General features: G+C 35.6%; 1 protein-coding gene across 1 annotated transcript in view; it reads left to right on the top strand.

Annotated features, from left to right (window-relative positions):
• The window catches only part of CCDC178 (coiled-coil domain containing 178), a 355,393-nt gene that overhangs the window by 94,573 nt on the left and 239,512 nt on the right, over positions 1 to 21,308 (top strand). The window contains exon 12 of the mRNA XM_059893788.1: positions 1,590 to 1,773. Within this exon, the coding sequence (XP_059749771.1) occupies positions 1,590 to 1,773 (184 nt within the window). The remainder of the gene's footprint in view (positions 1 to 1,589; positions 1,774 to 21,308) is intronic.

Raw genomic sequence — 21,308 nt, 5'->3', positions numbered from 1 at the left:
AATGTTTGTTAGAATTCATCAGTAAAGCCATCAGGTCATAACTTTTTTTCATTGGAAGTTTTTAATTACTGATTCAATTTTCTTATTATTGGTCTGTTCATATTTTCTATTTCTTCATGATTCAGCAGGTTATACATTTCTAGGAATGTATACGTTTCTTCTAGGTTACCCAAATTTTGGCATACAATTGTTCATAAGTCTCTTTGATTCTTTCTATATTTATGGTATAGGTTGTAATGTGACCCCTTTCATTTCTGATTTTGTTTGAGTTCTCTCTTTTTTACTTAGTGTAGCTAAAGATTTACCAATTTTTATATATTTTAAAAAACACACCTCTTTCTGTTGATGATCTCTTCTGTTGTTTTTGGCTTATTTCACTTGTTTTGCTCTGATTGTTGTTTTTTCTTTTCTTCTCCTAACATTAGGCTTAGTTTCTTCTTATTTTTCTAGTTCTTGAGGTATAAAGTTAGGTGGTTTATTTGAGATCTTTATTTCTTAATGTAAGCATTTATCATTATAAACTTCTACCTTAAAACTCTTTTTGCTGAATCCCGTAAGTTTTAGTATTTTGTGTTTTCATTTTTATTTGTTTCAAGATATTTTTTGATTTCCCTTCTGATTCCTTCTTTACCCATTGGTTGAGTTCTTGATCTTTGAGTCTTCTCTTCCCAATGCCCTAGCTCTCTATGAACCTATAGCCTCTGTAACTGAGTTGGTTCTTTCACAAACGAGTGCAACTCACACAAACCCCGGCTGTGATGTAGTGAACCTTGACCTGGTAACCCGTCTGGTGGAATACCTTCAGCTAGTTTCTTCCTGCTTCTCCTCAACTCCTGCTTTGCTTTCCAGTTCCATTTCTATTCTACAGGCATGGTTACCTCATTTGTGACTGTAGCTATGTCTTTTTAGTATTTTATTCTTATATCGTATGCCTCGATATGTATTTGGAACAAAGGTGTTACCCAATCTGGACAAGAAACAACTAATTTGCCATAGAGCCTAGTAAATATTTCTCTGTGTTTTTGAAAATTTTATAATGATAATAATGCCTTACTTTTTTTCCTCTATTAACTCTTTTGCCTTAGCTATTGGTTCTCTTTTTGAGAGTTTTGTTTTAGTTATTAGTTTTCCTTTGTTGAGTTTTGTTTCTCTTTTTCATGGGCTGAGTGTTTCTTATATTTTATTTTTTATATATATATAAATATATATAAAATATATAAATATATTTATGTTTTCTTATATTTTATTATTTTTAGTAGCAATGTTATATAAGATTAGAAAGGATGGGTTGCTGTAGAAGGAAATGAGTGCTCTGAAATTTGAGCCTCTTGGCTCCCCAGGCCTTTCTTATTAATACGCTTATTCTCCTAAAATTGAACACAGCATAACGATTAGAGGTAGCCATCAGGAGAAGCAGAAAAATAAATGGAATTTTGGGATATATTTTCTCTATTCAAGTTTTGATTAAGTATCTGGTTATTTTGCATTTTTGACAACATAAAATATTACCTTGTTCCTTTTTTACTATTATTAAATGTATACTGTTTTGGAATAATCATATCAGTGTTTTTGCTTTATTTTTTTAACAGCATAAGGAAAAAATCAGAGCTCGAGTCTGAAATCCAATCTTCGTTGCACCTGAGGTCAAAAAATGAAGATGTTCTTAAACAACTATACAAGGAAGCTTATAACATTGGTGCCATTTTCCACCTAACCAGATTTAAAACAGAGGAATTAGAACAGAAAATAGCAGAAGTGAGAAGAAAATTCAAGGTTTGTATCTCTGTGTTCTTCTTAGTTATGAAAAGGGTAATGAGCCTGAATTTTATCGATTTAATATTGATAGAGTTTAATTTAAGCTATGTTAGTCTTTTCAAAAAAGTCACTCCTTCTGATAAATCAGAAGAAAATCACTTTTCTTCAGAGGTCCAGCCTGAATAGAAGAGAAATGGGGCTCAATGTAGCTAATTAACACTCGTGTCTACTTTTTTCTATCACCAACCTTAAACTACCTGGATCACCAGAAGAGAGAGCGGTGCTTGGTTCAGTCTCATCCTACATATCTAACGTATAATAGTTCTGTCTCTGGTAGGAAGAAGGGATGCTGGGAAGTGCCCTTGCACACTTACCAATGTAAGAAAAGGGAGTACCTACATTAGGCCTGCAAATTATTAGATTCCAGAGTACCAAGCAATTAGTAGACCACAGTGCTGCAAAAACAACTGCTCATATGCGTCTAATCCATTCCTACATGAGAGAGATGACAAATAGCCACTCCCAGCCACGTGGCATAGAGACTATCAAAGTCAACTCCGTTTTATCACACCCCGGGGGACCACTTTAACAGGCTACTTCTGTCCATCACACATCACATCCGCACCTCTTCCATCTTTGGCGTTTTTGTTATTAAAGACTTTTGGTCATACAAGTATCTGTAAAATACAGAGTCTGTATTCTCTGTCCAAGCCCTGTAGTAGCACTGTCTTCACTGAAGACTTTGTCTTGTGCTATTTAAATTTAGGACATGTAGATTGTCTGCCAGTAAATGTTTCTGTACTGAGAGACCAGGATTTTCTTCCCATACTGAGTCCAGCTCTCCGACTAACTTGGTATATTGTGCCTGTGTCCCTTCCCATGGGTTATTCAATGGGATGTTCATATCTTATATGTTTCAAAATCAGTATAATAAAAGTTATGTATAGTAAAAATTAACCTCAAAATTATTTTAGAAATATAAGGTATGTGATTATATACATGGTTTAGCATATATAACAATATTATAGATGTCATTAATAATTTGCTTTAATTTTTCATTAACATGTGTTTCTCTATGGCCATCAATTAACTTTTTTTCATTGAGACTATCAGTGAAGACATCATGCACTGATTTGGCCACTTAATGTTTTTATTTATTCAGTTGACAGGAAACCCTTGGTATCATTCATGTATTTGTCCCATAGCTGTCACAACCTACTTTAATTCTTCAGACATATTGCTTCACTAACCTGAGGCACTCGTTTATTAAGAAGGATATTGCATTGAACTGTTTATTCTAAATTTTCCTGATGTCATAAACTACAATATGTAGGTTAAGTGCAAATTTGATGTGACTCCACTATACTTGCTTTGCCAACCCAAATTGCCAACCCAAAGCGAAGTGTCTTTCTGGCTAGATCAAGCCAAATTGAAGAAATTGTTCATCAGGTCCTTTAACTGCTGTATGGTAGCTGAGAGATAACTAGAAGGAAGCAACAGAAAGAAATTACTCCATCTAGGAAATATTCCCCTTTACTAAACACGTCTGCTAATCTCTGAGTTGAATATATAGGGCATTAAATTTCTAGATGTATACAGGTGTATCTGTGTCAGAGTGGTAATGAATTAAAAATAAATTTCTAGATAGTCCTTAGATAATGCAGGTTTGTAGTAATTCATGTTTGTAGTTTCTACCTTTGCAATGACCCACTGTCTTTCATTGTCTAATTAATGAAAATCTATATAATTTTCTCAGTCAGGGCATCATGTTTTTCTTGCAGAAAATTTTGTGTATTTGTTGATCCTGGCCTGAAATTAGTCCTTAATACATGTCTTCCAGAAATTAATTAGAGCCATACCACCTACGAGCTAGATCTGAAAAATAACTTTTTATAGCCTTAGAAGTAGACTTTCAGAATTATGTTTTTTTCAAATGCATCTGTAAAATGTCTGATAAGTTTTAGGCAGTCTTAAACTAGAAACAACACTGAACAATCAAAATATCTAGCAGTTTCTGGAATATTCCAGCTATTACAGATGATTTGCCCCAATATTTCCATACCTTCAATCCCAATAACTGTTCCATTCAGAAAAGACATGATTAGCCAAGTCTGAGGATAAAATTAGCTGATAGTGATGGGAGATAAATCAATAAAAGGGTAATATGTGTTCAGTTATGGTGTGAACAGAAAATCATCCAGTATTGTCTGGAGAATGTGATATTGTAACAAAAAAAAAATCTTGAAAGCTTTCATCAGATGTTAAGTACTTCTTAACATTCAGTAGAAGATTTCTGTTCAAGCTGCAGGAATTTGGAGGATTTTTGCTTGAACATATTGGAATTTTGGTAGAAAAGTAAAATATCAAGCCACTCTGGTTCCAGGTTAAAATGATGGTATTAGAACTAAGTGGAAACTTACTAGAAAAGAAGGAAGGCAGTAGAAAGGAAGACAGAGTTTTCAGCAAGCCTATTATATGCTGGACTCTATACATGTTAATTGATTTAGTGTTTATGATTCTGTGTGGTTGTTATTAATACACTCATTTTGGGGTGAAGTGATTTGCCCAAAGCAGCCTAGCTTTTAGGTAGCTGTGTAGACTTCGGGGACAAGGTCTTCTGATGCTGGTCTTGGAATAAACTAGTCAGTCGGATACTAACTACACATATACTCTGACCAACAAAGATTGAGTCAGGTTCAAAAATTCAAAATAACCATATTAGGGATGATTTTTAAGACTTAGTTTTTTTAGGGCAGTATTAGGGTCACAGCAAAATTGAGTTGAAGGACAGAGATTTCCCATATCCCCATGCTTCCACACATGCATAGCCTCACCCATTATCAACATACCCCAGCAGAGTGGTACATTTGGTACAATCGATGAACGTACATTGCCACATCATAATCACTCAAGGTCTATAGTTTACATTATGGTTCACTCTTGATGTTGTGTACATGCCTTTATTTTGAACAAATGTATAATGGCATATGTCCATCATTATGGTATCATACAGAGTATTTTAACTTCCCTAAAAATCCTCTATACTCTGCCTATTCATTCCTCTCCCCACTCCCCAAACCATGGCAACCACTGATCTTTTACTCCATAGTTTTGCCTTTCCAGAATGTCATATAGTTGGAATCATACAATAAGTAGCCATTTCAGATTGGTTTTTCTTACTTACTAATATACATTTAAGATTCCACCATGTGTTTTCATGACTTGATAGCTCATTTCTTTTTAGCACTGAAAAATATTCTATTGTCTGGATGTACCACAGTTTATCCATTCACGTACTGATAAGTATCTTGATTGCTTCCAAATATTGGCAAGCCCTCCAGAAAGTACGCATAGAGAGAACTTACCTCCACATAATAAAGGCCATATATGATGAACCCACAGCCAACATCGTTCTCAATGGTGAAAAACTGAAACCATTTCCACTAAGATCAGGAACAAGACAAGGTTGCCCACTCTCACCACTGTTATTCAACATAGTTTTGGAAGTTTTAGCCACAGCAATCAGAGAAGAAAAAGAAATAAAAGGAATCCAAATCGGAAAAGAAGAAGTAAAGCTGTCACTGTTTGCAGATGACATGATACTATGCATAGAGAATACTAAAGACTCTACCAGAAAACTATTAGAGCTAATCAATGAATTTGGTAAACTTGCAGGATACAAAATTAATGCACAGAAATCTCTTGCATTCCTATACACCAATGATGAAAAATCTGAAAGAGAAAGTAAGGAAACACTCCCATTTACCATTGCAAAAAAAAGAATAAAATACCTAGGAATAAACCTACCTAGGGAGACAAAAGACCTGTATGCAGAAAATTATAAGACACTGATGAAAGAAATTAAAGATGATACCAACAGATGGAGAGATATACCATGTTCTTGGATTGGAAGAATCAACATTGTGAAAATGACTATACTACCCAAAGCAATCTACAGATTCAGTGCAATCCCTATCAAATTACCAATGGCATTTTTCACAGAACTAGAACAAAAAATTTCACAATTTGTATGGAAACACAAAAGACCCCGAATAGCCAAAGCAATCTTGAGAAAGAAAAATGGAGCTGATGAATCAGGCTCCCTGACTTCAGACTATAATACAAAGCTACAGTAATCAAGACAGTATGGTACTGGCACAAAAACAGAAATATAGATCAATGGAACAGGATAGAAAGCCCAGAGATAAACGCACACACATATGGTCACCTTATTTTTGATAAAGGAGGCAAGAATATACAATGGAGAAAAGACAGCCTCTTCAGTAAGTGGTCCTGGGAAAGCTGGACAGCTACATGTAAAAGAATGAAATTAGAACACTCCCTAACACCATACACAAAAATACACTCAAAATGGATTAAAGACCTAAATGTAAGGCCAGACACTATCAAACTCTTAGAGGAAAACATAGGCAGAACACTCTATGACATAAATCAATGCAAGATCTTTTTGACCCACCTCCTAGAGAAATGGAAATAAAAAATAAACAAATGGGACCTAATGAAACCTAAAAGCTTTTGCACAGCAAAGGAAACCATCAAAAAGACAGCCCTCGGAATGGGAGAAAATATTTGCAAATGAAGCTACTGACAAAGGATTAATCTCCAAAATTTACAAGCAGCTCATGCAGCTCAATATCAAAAAACAAACAACCCATGGGGCTTCCCTGGTGGCGCAGTGGTTGAGAATCAGCCTGCCAATGCAGGGGACACGGGTTCGAGCCCTGGTCTGGGAAGATCCCACATGCCACGGAGCAACTGGGCCCGTGAGCCACAATTACTGAGCCTGCGCGTCTGGAGCCTGTGCTCCGCAACAAGAGAGGCCGCGATGGTGAGAGGCCCGCGCACCGTGATGAAGAGTGGTCCCCACTTGCCGCAACTAGAGAAAGCCCTCGCACAGAAACGAAGACTCAACACAGTCATAAATAAATAAATAAAGAAAGAAAGAACGTGAATTTCTTAAAAAAAAAAAAAATTTTAAGTCTAGATTTAAAAAAACAAAAAAAAACAAACAAAAAAACACAAACAACCCAATCCAAAAATGGGCAGAAGACCTAAATAGACATTTCTCCAAAGAGTATATGCAGATTGCCAACAAACATGTGAAAGAATGCTCAACATCACTAATCATTAGAGAGATGCAGATCAAAACTACAATGAGGTATTACCTCACACCAGTCAGAATGGCCATCATGAAAAAATCTACAAACAGTAAATGCTGGAGAGTGTGTGGAGAAAAGGGAACCCTCTTGCACTGTTGGTGGGAATGTAAATTGATGCAGCCACTATGGAGAACAGTATGGAGGTTCCTTAAAAAACTAAAAATAGAACTGCCAGGCGACACAGCAATCCCACTACTGGACATATACCCTGAGAAAACCGTAATTCAAAAAGAGTCATGTACCACGATGTTCATCGCAGCTCTATTTACAATAACCAGGACATGGAAGCAACCTAAGTGTCCATCGACAGATGAATGGATAAAGAAGATGCGACACATATATACAATGGAATATTACTCAGTCATAAAAAGAAACAAAACTGAGTTATTTGTAGTGAGGTGGATGGACCTAGAGTCTGTCATACTGAGTGAAGTAAGTCAGAAAGAGAAAAACAAATACAGTATGGTAACACATATATATGGAATCTAAAAACAAAAAAAGGGTCTTGAAGAACCTAGGGGCAAGACAGGAATAAAGATGCAGACCTACTAGAGAATGGACTTGAGGATACGGGGAGGGGGAAGGGTAAGCTGGGCCGAAGTGAGAGAGTGGCATGGACTTATACATACTACCACATGTAAAATAGATAGCTAGTGGGAAGCAGCCACATAGCACAGGGAGATCAGCTTGGAGCTTTGTGACCTCCTAGAGTGGTGGGATAGGGAGGGTGGGAGGGAGGGAGATGCAAGAGGGAGGAGGTACGAGGATATATGTATATGTACAGCTGATTCACTTTGTTATAAAGCAGAAACTAACACACCATTGTAAAGCAATTATACTCCAATAAAGATGTTAAAAATAAATAAATAAAAATAAAATAAAATAAAATAAAGCCACTATAAACATCCATGTGCAGGTTTTTGTGTGGATGTAAGTTATCAACTCCTTTGGGTAAATACCAAGGAATGTGATTGCTGGATCTTTTAATAAGAATATATTTTATTTTGTAAGAAACTACCAAACTGGATTCCAGAGTGGCTGTACTGTTTTGCATTCCCACCAGCAATGCATGAGAGTTCCTGTTACTTCACATCCTCACGAATAGTTGGTGTTGTCAGTGGTCACGATTTTGGTCGTTGTAATAGGTTTGTAGAACTAGCTCACTGTTGTTTTAATTTACATTTCTCTGATGACAGGTGATGAGCATCTTTCATATGCTTATTTGCCATTGTATATCTTCTTTGGTGAGATGTCCATTAAGGTCTGTGATATATTTTAAATCAGGTTCATTTTCTTACTATTGAGTTTTCAGGTTTTTTCAATAGTATTTTGGATAACAGCCCTTGATCAGGTGTGTCTTTTGCAAAACTTTCTCCTGGTCTGTGTCTTGTCTTCTCACTTTTGACATTGTCTTTCACAGAGCAGAAGTTTTAATTTTAATGAAGTCCAGCTTATCAGTTCTTTATTTCATGGATCATGCCTTTGGTGTTATATCTAAAAAGTCATTGCCATACCCAAGGTCATCTAGGTTTTCACCTATGTTATTATATTCTGGGAGTTTTGTAGTTTTGCGTTTTACAATTAGGTCTGTGATTCTTTTTGAATTAATTTTTGTGAAAGGTGTAAAGTCTGTGTCTAGCTTCAGTTTTTTTGCATGTAGATGTCTAGTTGTTCCAGCCTCATTTGTTGAAAAGACTGTCTTTGATCTATTTGTCCGTTCTTTTGCCAATACCACACTGTTTTAAATACTGTAACTTAGTAGTATGTCTTGATGTTGAGTGTGGTCAGCTCTCCATCTTTGTTTTTCTTCAATATGGTGTTGGCTCTTCTGGATCTTTTGCCTCTCCTTTGGAATTACTTTGTCAGTATCCCCAAAATAACTTGCTGGGATATTGATAGGGGATAAATTGAACTTATAGATCAAGTTGGGGTGAACTGACTTCTTAACACTGTTGAGTCTGCCTATGCATTAACATGGAATATCTCTACATTTATTTAGTTTTTTAATTTCATTCATCAGAGTTTTTTAGTTTTTTTGTATGGCTCTTGTACATATTTTGTTAGATTTATATCTAAGTATTTCATTATGGGGAATACTAATTTAAATGATGTGTTTTAAATTTACAATTGCACTTGTTTATTTTTATTATATAGGAAAACAATTGATATTTGTGTATTAACCTTGTGTTAATTGCTGTAATTGCTTATTTAGTTCCAGGAGTATTTTTGATAATTCTTTCAAATTTTTACATAGACAGTCATGTCCTTCACAAACAAAGAGTTTTATTTCTTCCTTCCCAATCTGTATATCTTTAATTTGCTTTTCTTGTCAATGCATTTTCAAGGATTTCCAGTACAATACTGAAAAGGATTGTTGAGGTGGGACATCTTTGCTTGTTTGTACCTGACCCTAGTGGTAAATTTTGAGTTTTTCACCATTGACTGTAATGGTAGCTGTAGATTTTTTGTAGATATTCTTTTTTTTTTTTTTTTTTTTTTGTTTTTTGTTTTTTGTTTTTTGTTTTTTTTTCACACACACACACACTGTATTTTATTTTTACAAGAGATAAATCGACTGACACCAAGCATTGTACATGGATGACCACAACAAAAGCAACAATGATTGCAATTACCAAACATGAAACACACTCATACTATGTCATAGTATTGACATTCAGTCCAGTAATCCTCCACTGTAACAGCTCCTTTACTTTGCAGTGAAAATTGATTTGTATATTCTTTGCCTCTGAGTCCTTGTGGAATTTTTTTTTTTTTTTTTTAAATTCAGACAGAAAGTCACAAAAATTATACTCATCCTCATCAGTTCACTCAGTCCCATGTAATTAATTTTTTTTTTTCATCTTGATCTTTTGTTAGCACTTTTATGAGTTCATCAGTTTTTCATTAGAGTTCTGAAAATGCTTATTCATTCAGTTCAGCAGTACAGTCCGTTACCAGAAACCTGTACTTGTCAGAGTCTTTTCCATGTATTTCTTGAAGATGAAACCCTTTTATAGGAACATATTTGCAAAATCATCAGAGTACACCCAGAACTGTCTGTAAATGACAAAAGACTTAAAAATGACCCCGGTTAAAGATTTGATGACAGTTCATAATAATGCAGTTGACAAGAAAATTAGTTATTTCTGAGATATACATTTTAAAGTAATAAATAGGATTATTACTTATAACATTATACCAGAACATATAAGATTTTTAGAAATTTCATGTGATGTCTGAAACATTTATATTAACATATTTCCATACATATTTCCATACAAGTACAAATATAAGATTTTTAGAAATTTCATGTAATGTCTGAAACATTTATATTAACATATTTCCATACATATTTCCATACAAATACAAATATGATTTTTAGAAATTTCATGTAATGTCTGAAACATTTATATTAACATATTTCCATACATATTTCCATACAAATACAAATATAAGATTTTTAGAAATTTCATGTAATGTCTGAAACATTTATAATAACATGTTTCCATACAAATAACCCAATGAAAGTTTAGTATTAGTTGTTTTGTTTGTTTTTTTATACTGCAGGTTCTTATTAGGCATCAGTTTTATACACATCAGTGTATACATGTCAATCCCAATCGCCCAATTCAGCACACCACCATCCCCACCCCACCGCAGTTTTCCCCCCTTGGTGTCCATATGTCCATTCTCTACATCTGTGTCTCAACTTCTGCCCTGCAAACTGGCTCATCTGTACCATTTTTCTAGGTTCCGCATACATGCATTAATATACGATATTTGTTTTTCTCTTTCTGACTTACTTCACTCTGTATGACAGTCTCTAGATCCATCCACGTCTCAACAAATGACTCAATTTCGTTCCTTTTTATGGCTGAGTAATATTCCATTGTATATATGTACCACAACTTCTTTATCCATTCGTCTGTTGATGGGCATTTAGGTTGCTTCCATGACCTGGCTATTGTAAATAGTGCTGCAATGAACATTCGGGTGCATGTGTCTTTTTGAATTACGGTTTTCTCTGGGTATATGCCCAGTAGTGGGATTGCTGGGTCATATGGTAATTCTATTTTTAGTTTTTTAAGGAACCTCCATATTGTTCTCCATAGTGGCTGTATCAATTTACATTCCCACCAACAGTGCAAGAGGGTTCCCTTTTCACCACACCCTCTCCAGCATTTGTTGTTTGTAGATTTTCTGATGATGCCCATTCTAACAGGAGTGAGGTGATACCTCATTGTAGTTTTGATTTGCATTTCTCTAATAATTAGTGATGTTGAGCATCTTTTCATGTGCTTCGTGGCCATCTGTATGTCTTCTTTGGAGAAATGTCTATTTAGGTCTTCTGCCCATTTTTGAATTGGGGTGTTTGTTTCTTTGATATTGAGCTGAATGAGCTGTTTATATATTTTGGAGATTAATCCTTTGTCCGTTGATTCATTTGCAAATATTTTCTCCCATTCTGAGGGTTGTCTTTTCATCTTGTTTATGGTTTCCTTTGCTGTGCAAAAGCTTTGAAGTTTCATTAGGTCCCACTTGTTTATTTTTGTTTTTATTTCCATTACTCTAGGAGGTGGATCAAAAAAGATCTTGCTGTGATTTATGTCAAAGAGTGTTCTTCCTATGTTTTCCTCTAAGAGTTTTATAGTGTCCAGTCTTATATTTAGGTCTCTAATCCATTTTGAGTTTATTTTTGTGTATGGTGTTAGGGAGTATTCTAATTTCATTCTTTTACATGTAGCTGTCCAGTTTTCTCAGCACCACTTATTGAAGAGACTGTCTTTTCTCCATTGTATATCTTTGCCTCCTTTGTCATAGATTAGTTGACCATAGGTGCGTGGGTTAATCTCTGGGCTTTCTATCTTGTTCCATTGATCTATGTTTCTGTTTTTGTGCCAGTACCATATTGTCTTGATTACTGTAGCTTTGTAGTATAGTCTGAAGTCAGGGAGTCTGATTCCTCCAGCTCCATTTTTTTGCCTCAAGACTGCTTTGCCTATTCGGGGTCTTTTGTGTCTCCATACAAATTTTAAGATGATTTGTTCTAGCTCCGTAAAAAATGCCATTGGTAATTTGATAGGGATTGCATTGAATCTGTAGATTGCTTTGGGTAGTATACTCATTTTCACAATGTTGATTCTTCCAATCCAAGAACATGGTATATCTCTCCATCTGTTGGTATCATCTTTAATTTCTTTCATCAGTGTCTTATAGTTTTCTGCATACAGGTCTTTTGTCTCCCTAGGTAGGTTTATTCCTAGGTATTTTATTCTTTTTGTTGCAATGGTAAATGGGAGTGTTTCCATAATTTCTCTTTCAGATTTTTCATCATTAGTGTATAGGAATGCAAGAGATTTCTGTGCATTAATTTTGTATCCTGCAACTTTACCATATTCATTAATTAGCTCTAGCAGTTTTCTGGTGGCAGTTTTAGGATTCTCTATGTATAGTATCATGTCATCCGCAAACAGTGACAGTTTTACTTCTTCTTTTCCAATTTGTATTCCTTTTATTTCTTTTTCTTCTCTGATTGCCGTGGCTAGGACTTCCAAAACTATGTTGAATAATAGTGGTGAGAGTGGACATCCTTGTCTCGTTCCTGATCTTAGAGGAAATGCTTTCAGTTTTTCACCATTGAGAATGATGTTTGCTGTGGGTTTGTCATATATGGCCTTTATTATGTTGAGGTAGGTTCCCTCTATGCCCACTTTCTGGAGAGTTTTTATCAGAAATGGGTGTTGAATTTTGTCAAAAGCTTTTTCTGCATCTATTGAGATGATCATATGGTTTTTATTCTTCAATTTGTTAATATGGTGTATCACATTGATTGATTTGCGTATATTGAAGAATCCTTGCATCCCTGGGATAAATCCCACTTGATCGTGGTGTATGATCCTTTTAATGTGTTGTTGGATTCTGTTTGCTAGTATTTTGTTGAGGATTTTTGCATCTATATTCATCAGTGATATTGGTCTGTAATTTTCTTTTTTTGTAGTGTCTTTGTCTGGTTTTGGTATCAGGGTGATGGTGGCCTCATAGAATGAGTTTGGGAGTGTTCCTTCCTCTGCAATTTTTTGGAAGAGTTTGAGAAGGATGGGTGTTAGCTCTTCTCTAAATGTTTGATAGAATTCACCTGTGAAGCCATCTGGTCCTGGACTTTTGTTTGTTGGAAGATTTTTAATCACAGTTTCAATTTCATTACTTGTGATTGGTCTGTTCATATTTTCTGTTTCTTCCTGGTTCAGTCTTGGAAGGTTATACCTTTCTAAGAATTTGTCCATTTCTTCCAGGTTGTCCATTTTATTGGCATAAAGTTGCTTGTAGTAGTCTCTTAGGATGCTTTGTATCTCTGCAGTGTCTGTTGTAACTTCTCCTCTTTCATCTCTGATTTTATTGATTTGAGTCCTCTCCCTCTTTTTCTTGATGAGTCTGGCTAATGGTTTATCAATTTTGTTTATCTTCTCAAAGAACCAACTTTTAGTTTTATTGATCTTTGCTATTGTTTTCTTTGTTTCTATTTCATTTATTTCTGCTCTGATCTTTATGATTTCTTTCCTTCTGCTAACTTTGGGTTTTGTTTGTTCTTCTTTCTCTAGTTTCTTTAAGTGTAAGGTTAGATTGTTTACTTGAGCTTTTTCTTGTTTCTTTAGGTAGGCTTGTATAGCTATAAACTTCCCTCTTAGAACTGCTTTTGCTGCATCCCATAGGTTTTGGGTCGTCGTGTTTTCATTGTCATTTGTCTCTAGGTATTTTTTGATTTCCTCTTTGATTTCTTCAGTGATCTCTTGGTTATTTAGTAACGTATTGTTTAGCCTCCATGTGTTTGTCCTTTTTACGTTTTTTTCCCTGTAATTCATTTCTAATCTCATAGCGTTGTGGTCAGAAAAGATGCTTGATATGATTTCAATTTTCTTAAATTTACTGAGGCTTGATTTGTGACCCAAGATGTGATCTATCTTGGAGAATGTTCCGTGCGCACTTGAGAAGAACGTGTAATCTGCTGTTTTTGGATGGAATGTCCGATATATATCAATTAAATCTATCTGGTCTATTGTGTCATTTAAAGCTTCTGTTTCCTTATTTATTTTCATTTTGGATGATCTGTCCATTGGTGTAAGTGAGGTGTTAAAGTCCCCCACTATTATTGTGTTACTGTCGATTTCCTCTTTTATAGCTGTTAGCAGTTGCCTTATGTATTGGGGTGCTCCTATGTTGGGTGCATATATATTTATAATTGTTATATCTTCTTCTTGGATTGATCCCTGGATCATTATGTAGTGTCCTTCCTTGTCTCTTGTAACATTCTTTAATTTAAAGTCTATTTTATCTGATATGAGTATAGCTACTCCAGCTTTCTTTTGATTTCCATTTGCATGGAATATCTTTTTCCATCCCATCACTTTCAGTCTGTATGTGTCCCTAGGTCTAAAGTGGGTCTCTTGTAGACAGCATATATATGGGTCTTGTTTTTGTATCCATTCAGCCAGTCTATGTCTTTTGGTTGGGGCATTTAATCCATTCACGTTTAAGGTAATTATCGATATGTATGTTCCTATGACCATTTTCTTAATTGTTTTGGGTTTGTTTTTGTAGGTCCTTTTCTTCTCTTGTGTTTCCCACTTAGAGAAGTTCCTTTAGCATTTGTTGTAGAGCTGGTTTGGTGGTGCTGAATTCTCTTAGCTTTTGCTTGTCTGTAAAGCTTTTGATTTCTCCATCAAATCTAAATGAGATCCTTGCCGGGTAGAGTAATCTTGGTTGTAGGTTCTTCCCTTTCATCACTTTAAGTATATCATGCCACTCCCTTCTGGCTTGCAGAGTTTCTGCTGAGAAATCAGCTGTTAACCTTATGGGAGTTCCCTTGTATGTTATTTGTCGTTTTTCCCTTGCTGCTTTCAATAATTTTTCTTTGTCTTTAATTTTTGCCACTTTGATTACTATGTGTCTCGGCGTGTTTCTCCTTGGGTTTATCCTGTATGGGACTCTCTGCGCTTCCTGGACTTGGGTGGCTATTTCCTTTCCCATGTTAGGGAAGTTTTCGACTATAATCTCTTCAAATATTTTCTCTGGTCCTTTCTCTCTCTCTTCTCCTTCTGGGACCCCTATAATGCGAATGTTGTTGCGTTTAATGTTATCCCAGAGGTCTCTTAGGCTGTCTTCATTTCTTTTCATTCTTTTTTCTTTAGTCTGTTCTGCAGCAGTGAATTCCATCATTCTGTCTTCCAGGTCACTTATCCGTTCTTCTGCCTCAGTTATTCTGCTATTGATTCCTTCTAGTGTAGTTTTCATTTCAGTTATTGTATTGGTCATCTCTGTTTGTTTGTTCTTTAATTCTTCTAGGTCTTTGTTAATCATTTCTTGCAGCTTCTCAATCTTTGCCTCCATTCTTATTCCAAGGTCCTGGATCATCTTCACTATCATTATTCTGAATTCTTTTTCTGGAAGGTTGCCTATCTCCACTTCATTTAGTTGTTTTTCTGGGGTTTTTTCTTGTTCCTTCATCTGGTACATAGCCCTCTGCCTTTTCATCTTCTCTATCTTTCTGTAACTGTGGTTTTTGGTCCACAGGCTGCAGGATTATAGTTTTTCTTCTGTTGTCTGCCCTCTGGTGGTTGAGGCTATCTAAGAGGCTTGATGGGAGGCTCTGGTGGTGGGTAGAGCTGACTGTTGCTGTGGCGGTCAGAGCTCAGTAAAACCTTAATCCACTTGACTGTTGATGGGTGGGGCTGGGTTCCCTCCCTGTTGCTGTGGCGGTCAGAGCTCAGTAAAACCTTAATCCACTTGACTGTTGATGGGTGGGGCTGGGTTCCCTCCCTGTTGGCTGTTTTGCCTGAGGCAACCCAACACTGGAGCCTACCCGTGCTCTTTGGTGGGGTTAATGGCAGACTCTGGGAGGGCTCACGCCAAGGAGAACTTCCCAGAACCTCTGCTGCCAGTGTCCTTATCCCCACGGTGAAACAGAGCCACCACTCGCCTCTGCAGGAGACCCCCCAACACCAGCAGGTAGGTCTGGTTCAGTCTCCCCCAGGCTCACTGCTCCTTCCCCTGGGTCCTGATGCACACATTACTTTGTGTGTGCCCTCCAAGAGTGGGGTCTCTGTTTCCCCCAGTCCCGTCAAAGTCCTGCAATCCAATTCCCACTAGGCTTCAAAGTCTGATTCTCTAGGAATTCCTCCTCCCGTTGCCTGACCCCCAGGTTGGGAAGCCTGACGTGGGGCTCAGAACCTTTACTCCAGTGGGTGGACTTCTGTGGTATAAGTGTTCGCCAGTCTGTGAGTCACCCACCCAGCAGTTACGGGGTTTGATTTTACTCTGCTTGCGCCCCTCCTACCGTCTCACTGTGGCTTCTCCTCTGTCCTTGGACGTGGGGTATCCTCCTTGGTGAAGTCCAGGGTCTTCCTGTCAATGATGGTCCAGCAGTCAGTTGTGATTCTGGTGCTCTCGCAAGAGGGAGTGACAGCACGTCCTTCTACTCCGCCATCTTGGTTAATCTCCTGTAGATATTCTTTATCAAGTAGAGGAAGTTCCTCTTTATTTTAACTTATTAAGAGTTTTTACCATGAATGAATGTTGGATATTGTCAAATACTTTTTCTGTATCTATTGTTATGAACATGTGATTTTTTTCCTCATTAGCCTGTTGATATAATTGATTACATTAATTGATTTTCAAATGTTGTACTAGCCTTGCATACCTGGGATAAATCCTGCATAGTTATGGTGTGTAATTCTTTTTACGCATTGTTGAATTTGATTTGCTAATATTTTGTTGAGGATTTTTACATCTATTTTCATGAGAAATATTGGTCTGTAGTTTTCTCTTGTAATGTCTTTGTCAGGTTTTGGTATTACAGTAATGCTGCCTTCATAGAGTGAGGTAGGAAGTAGTCCCTCTGCTTCTATCCTCCAAAGAAAATTGTAGAGAATTAGTATAATTTTTTCCTAAATGTTTGGTAGAATTCACTAATAAACCCCGCTGGGCTTGATGCCTTTGTTTTGGAAGGTTATTAAGTATTGATCCCATTTCTTTAACAGGCCTATTTAGATCATCTGTTTCTTCTTGTATGAGTTTTGGCAGATTGTGTCTTTCAAGGAATTGGTCCATTTCATCTCGGTTATCTAATTTTTCAGCAAAGAGTTTTTCACAGTGTTCCTTTATTATCCTTACAGTATCCATGGGATATGGATGTAATTATGTCTCCTCTTTCTTTTCTTCTGCTGACTTTGGATTTAATTTGCTCTTCTTTTTATAGTTTCCTAAGGTGGAAACTTAGATTTTTGATGTTAAATCTTTCTTCTTTTCTAATATATGCATTCAACGCTATGAATTTCCTTCTAAGCTCTGCTTTTGCTGCATATCACAATTTTGATAAATTATGTCCCCATTTTTAATTAGTCAAAAATATTTTAAAATTCTCTTGAGATTGATTCCTTGACCATGTATTATTTAAAAGTATGCTTTTTTAGTCTTTACATATTTAGGGATTTTCCAGTTATCTTTCTGTTACGGATTTCTAGTTTAATTCCCTTGTTGTCTGATCACAGACATTGTATGATTCCTTTTTTTTAACTTTTTATTTTATATTGGAGTATAGTTGATTAACAATGCTGTGTTAGTTTCAGGTGTACAACATAGTGATTCAGTTATACATATATGTGTATGATTCCTTTTTTAAAAGATTGTTTAGATGTTTAAGGGTCATTTTTTTCTTTTTTTAAATTGAAGTATAGTTGATTTACAATGTTGTGCTAGTTTCTTGTACAGAAACATAGTTCATTTATACATAAATATATTTGTATTTTTTCATATTCTTTTCCATTTTGGTTTATTACAGGATATTGACTGTATCAGTAGTTCCCTGTGCTATATAGTAGGACCTTGAGGTTTATCTATTTTATATAGAGTAGTTTGTATCTGCTAATCCCAAACTCCTAATTTATCCCTCCCCACCTCCTTTCCCCTTTGGTAACCATAAGTTTGTTTTCTATGTCTGTGAGTCTGTTTCTGTTTCATAAATAATTTCATTTGTGTCATGGCTTAGATTCCACATATAAGTGATATCATATGATATTTGCCTTTCTCTGTCTGACTTCACTTAGTATGATAATCTCTAGGTCCATCTGTGTTGCTGCAAATGGAATTATTTCATTCTTTTTTATGGCTGAGTAGTGTTTTTAATGCTAGGAAAAGACAATGTGTTATGTCCTTAGAATGTTCTTGGCCACAGTAATATGGTCTATAATTTTACAGTTTAGAGGTTTGTGACTTTGCTTGAGTTCTTTTTCAAATATTTCAACCAGCCCTTAACTCCTTTTTAGAGAAAAATCTTGGCCCTTCCTTCAAATGCTGTTTGTTCGTTTCTGAATCAAAGTTTATAGGGCCTTTATTTGAGCAAAGTAAAAATCAAAACCTTCTAAAAAGCTTTCTTGAAGAGCATAATTTCTGCCACTCCAGGCCTCCTTAGAGCAAGTCCATTTTGTTCAATGGACAGAACAAAACAAATTTAATAAGCCAAAATTTGATTTGTGCACTATGCAACTTCTATCACAATTCCAGGTGAAACTGGTGGTATTTTTAAAATGGTTATAAAATGGACATTCCGATAATTTATTCATTTTGATTCTTGAGAATTTATGCTTCCTAGTCAAATCTAGAGGATATTACTCTTGACCCATGTGCAAAATAGCCTTTATTGAGTTATGAGCTGATATTACATCCTTGGCTTTTAACAAAGGTTGGTAAAAGTAATGGTCAAAATTGACCATTGCTGCTTGGTTTTTCATACTAATGAGAGATATGGTCATACTGTTCAAGATGGTCAAAAATCTATGCACCTAGTTTACTTTAGATTTCAGAACTAAGAGAAAACTTTTCTTGATAAAATTGTATTCTTTCTCTTATTAATAATTAGGCATTCTCTAAAGTTTCATGTTTCCCTCTGGTTTAAGCAACCTAGAAGCTCAGAGTCATTTATGCTTTAAATTACTAGCATAATCACTCTTCTTTAGCCCTTTCTATGAAACATATTTACAACTTCGATCTTGTACTCTTTTACGTTTGTTCCATTTGATTTTAGTTTACTAAGATTCTTCCCTACTATATTCAGAGGCAGAATACTTTGTCAAAGTTGAGTGAAAGGAAGCCATTAACTGTAATATTGGGAGCATCCAATTAGTGGTACATGTTTGCTGGGAAAAAAGCGTTAAGGCACAGATAAAACAGAAGTAGTGTGAAGGTATATTAAGATGTAAGTCCTTCAAATGGCAGCTGGGTATCCCCTTAGTTAAGTATCAGAAAACTTTATTTTCCTGACACATGTATGAGGGAGTAAATAAACCTGAAAAATATGATAGGAATAAAGCATGTTGATGGTGCAGACATTTGAGGACAGAATAAAACTTTTATTTGACTTGGTGCAAAAACTACATGAAAACATAACTTCCATTTCCATTCTACTGGATTACAGATTTGTTTGCCAGAAAAGAGGTGATGAATTAGCTCTTTAGCATTTCCATTCCAATCTGAGAATTTTGTTTCTTTTTTTTTTTCTCCCTTTTCAAAGGGAAAGGTGATTTTGTTGAAAGAGTATAGGTTTTGGAGTCAAATGTTTCATTAATTTAAATCCTGGTTCTGCTAATTATTTATTTTGAGAGTATTACTTAACCATATTGAGCCTAGGTTTCTCATCTCTTAAATGAGTTTAACAATACTTCTGTTGTACCTTTGTGTGATAAATAAATAATATTGTATATAAAACATTTAACTTGGAGCCTGACAGATAATATATTTTCAAAAGTATTAGGGATAAACAACATAAAGAATACTTCATAGAAGGAGGCTACCTTAACTTTTTTGGACAGTCTTTAATAACTGACACATTTAACTCATGTCTGTCTCCTGGTAAATGTGTAGATTCTGAAAAACACACTGAAAATAATAGTTATTTGTTGAATGCTTAAGGCGAATACTGCCTTGGGTCAACTCCTTTGTATGCATTATCTTCTACTCTCACAGTAATTTTGTAGAAAAGAATATGTTATCCCATTTTTACATCTATGAAAACTAATATTTGATAACGGAAAAGACATATTGATATAGCGACTCTCATAAGCTGCTGGAGTTTCCAACTGTAAATTAGTGTTGATAGAACCTTTCTGGAAAGTAATTTATCAGTGTAAGTAAAGAATTTTAAGTACATTCATAATCTATAATTCATTAACATTATTTCTAAAAATATGACTTAAAGTCACCAGATGACGAAGATGGACAAAAACTGTAAAGATGCATATTTAAAGGTTTATAATTAATTACATAATAACTGCCAGAAAGTATGCTACAGGAGGACAAGAAGTATTGTCTGTTTTGTACACTGCTGCATCGCTAGGCCTAACAGTGCTTAGAACAAAGTAGGTACTCAATAAATGTTTATGGAAAGCATGAATACATAGTTAACATATAGTGGGAAAATTTAAATACACAGATTTCTAGGTAATAGAGTAGTAGTTAAATATATGAGTACAAGGGTAAATTGCAAATTCATTTAATTTAGAATTTAAAACATTAATGGAAGTTCTGTTTTTTTAGTGGCTGAAAAAGACCTTACTAGGCTGACTCTACCAAAGATAATATTTAATCCGTGGACCTAAAAAGGAATACACCAGAAAGTCAAAATGTGTATCTCTGGGTTTAGGGGTTCACTTTAGCTTTATTTTTAATTTAAAAATATTTCTACAAAAAAAGACACATATACCTTCATTTAAAAAAAAAAGATAAAATAGCATCGTTGTGTTTACTTTTGGATAGAACCAGGTTGGGCTGCCACCTGGATTGTCTATTAGGGTCCTGACCACCAAAAACTGCCCTGGCATTGCCCAGCCAGAGCTGTCCTGCCCCGCTAATTCAGCCCAGCACACAGCTATTTGCACAAATCCCAAATTTTCCTTTATGATTTTAATTCTTAATTTTAAAGTCTGTTTCTCTCTGTTCGTGGTCTCATGCCTTATGTAATGAATTCTACAGTTTTTTTCTTAGTGCCCCTTCTGTCACTGGAAATCAAACTGATGCTACATCCGTGATTCTGAGCTTAGATCTATTTATGTTTAGTGTCTCCTCCCATTTTCTCTTTAAACGTGGGTCTCTGGACACATAGCATTGACTGTTCCATGCTTTGCTCTTCAGCTGTCCTTTCTTGTAGCACAGGAGTCTCTTCCACTAGAATAGCTCTCTGCTGCCACCTTCTGGTTTCTGGCTGCTAAAGCCAGGCAGCAGGTCAAAGGTGACTTTCAGTGTGGGCTTTTCCCAACCTCTTGAGATGCTGTCACCCCCTTTCCCTCGGCTTCTTTCAAACTCTTCAAAGTGATCTTTTTATACATT

This window comes from Balaenoptera ricei, chromosome 14, assembly GCF_028023285.1.
Source record: "Balaenoptera ricei isolate mBalRic1 chromosome 14, mBalRic1.hap2, whole genome shotgun sequence".
Classification (NCBI taxonomy): domain Eukaryota; kingdom Metazoa; phylum Chordata; class Mammalia; order Artiodactyla; family Balaenopteridae; genus Balaenoptera; species Balaenoptera ricei.
This window is presented reverse-complemented; position numbering and strand designations above follow the sequence as displayed.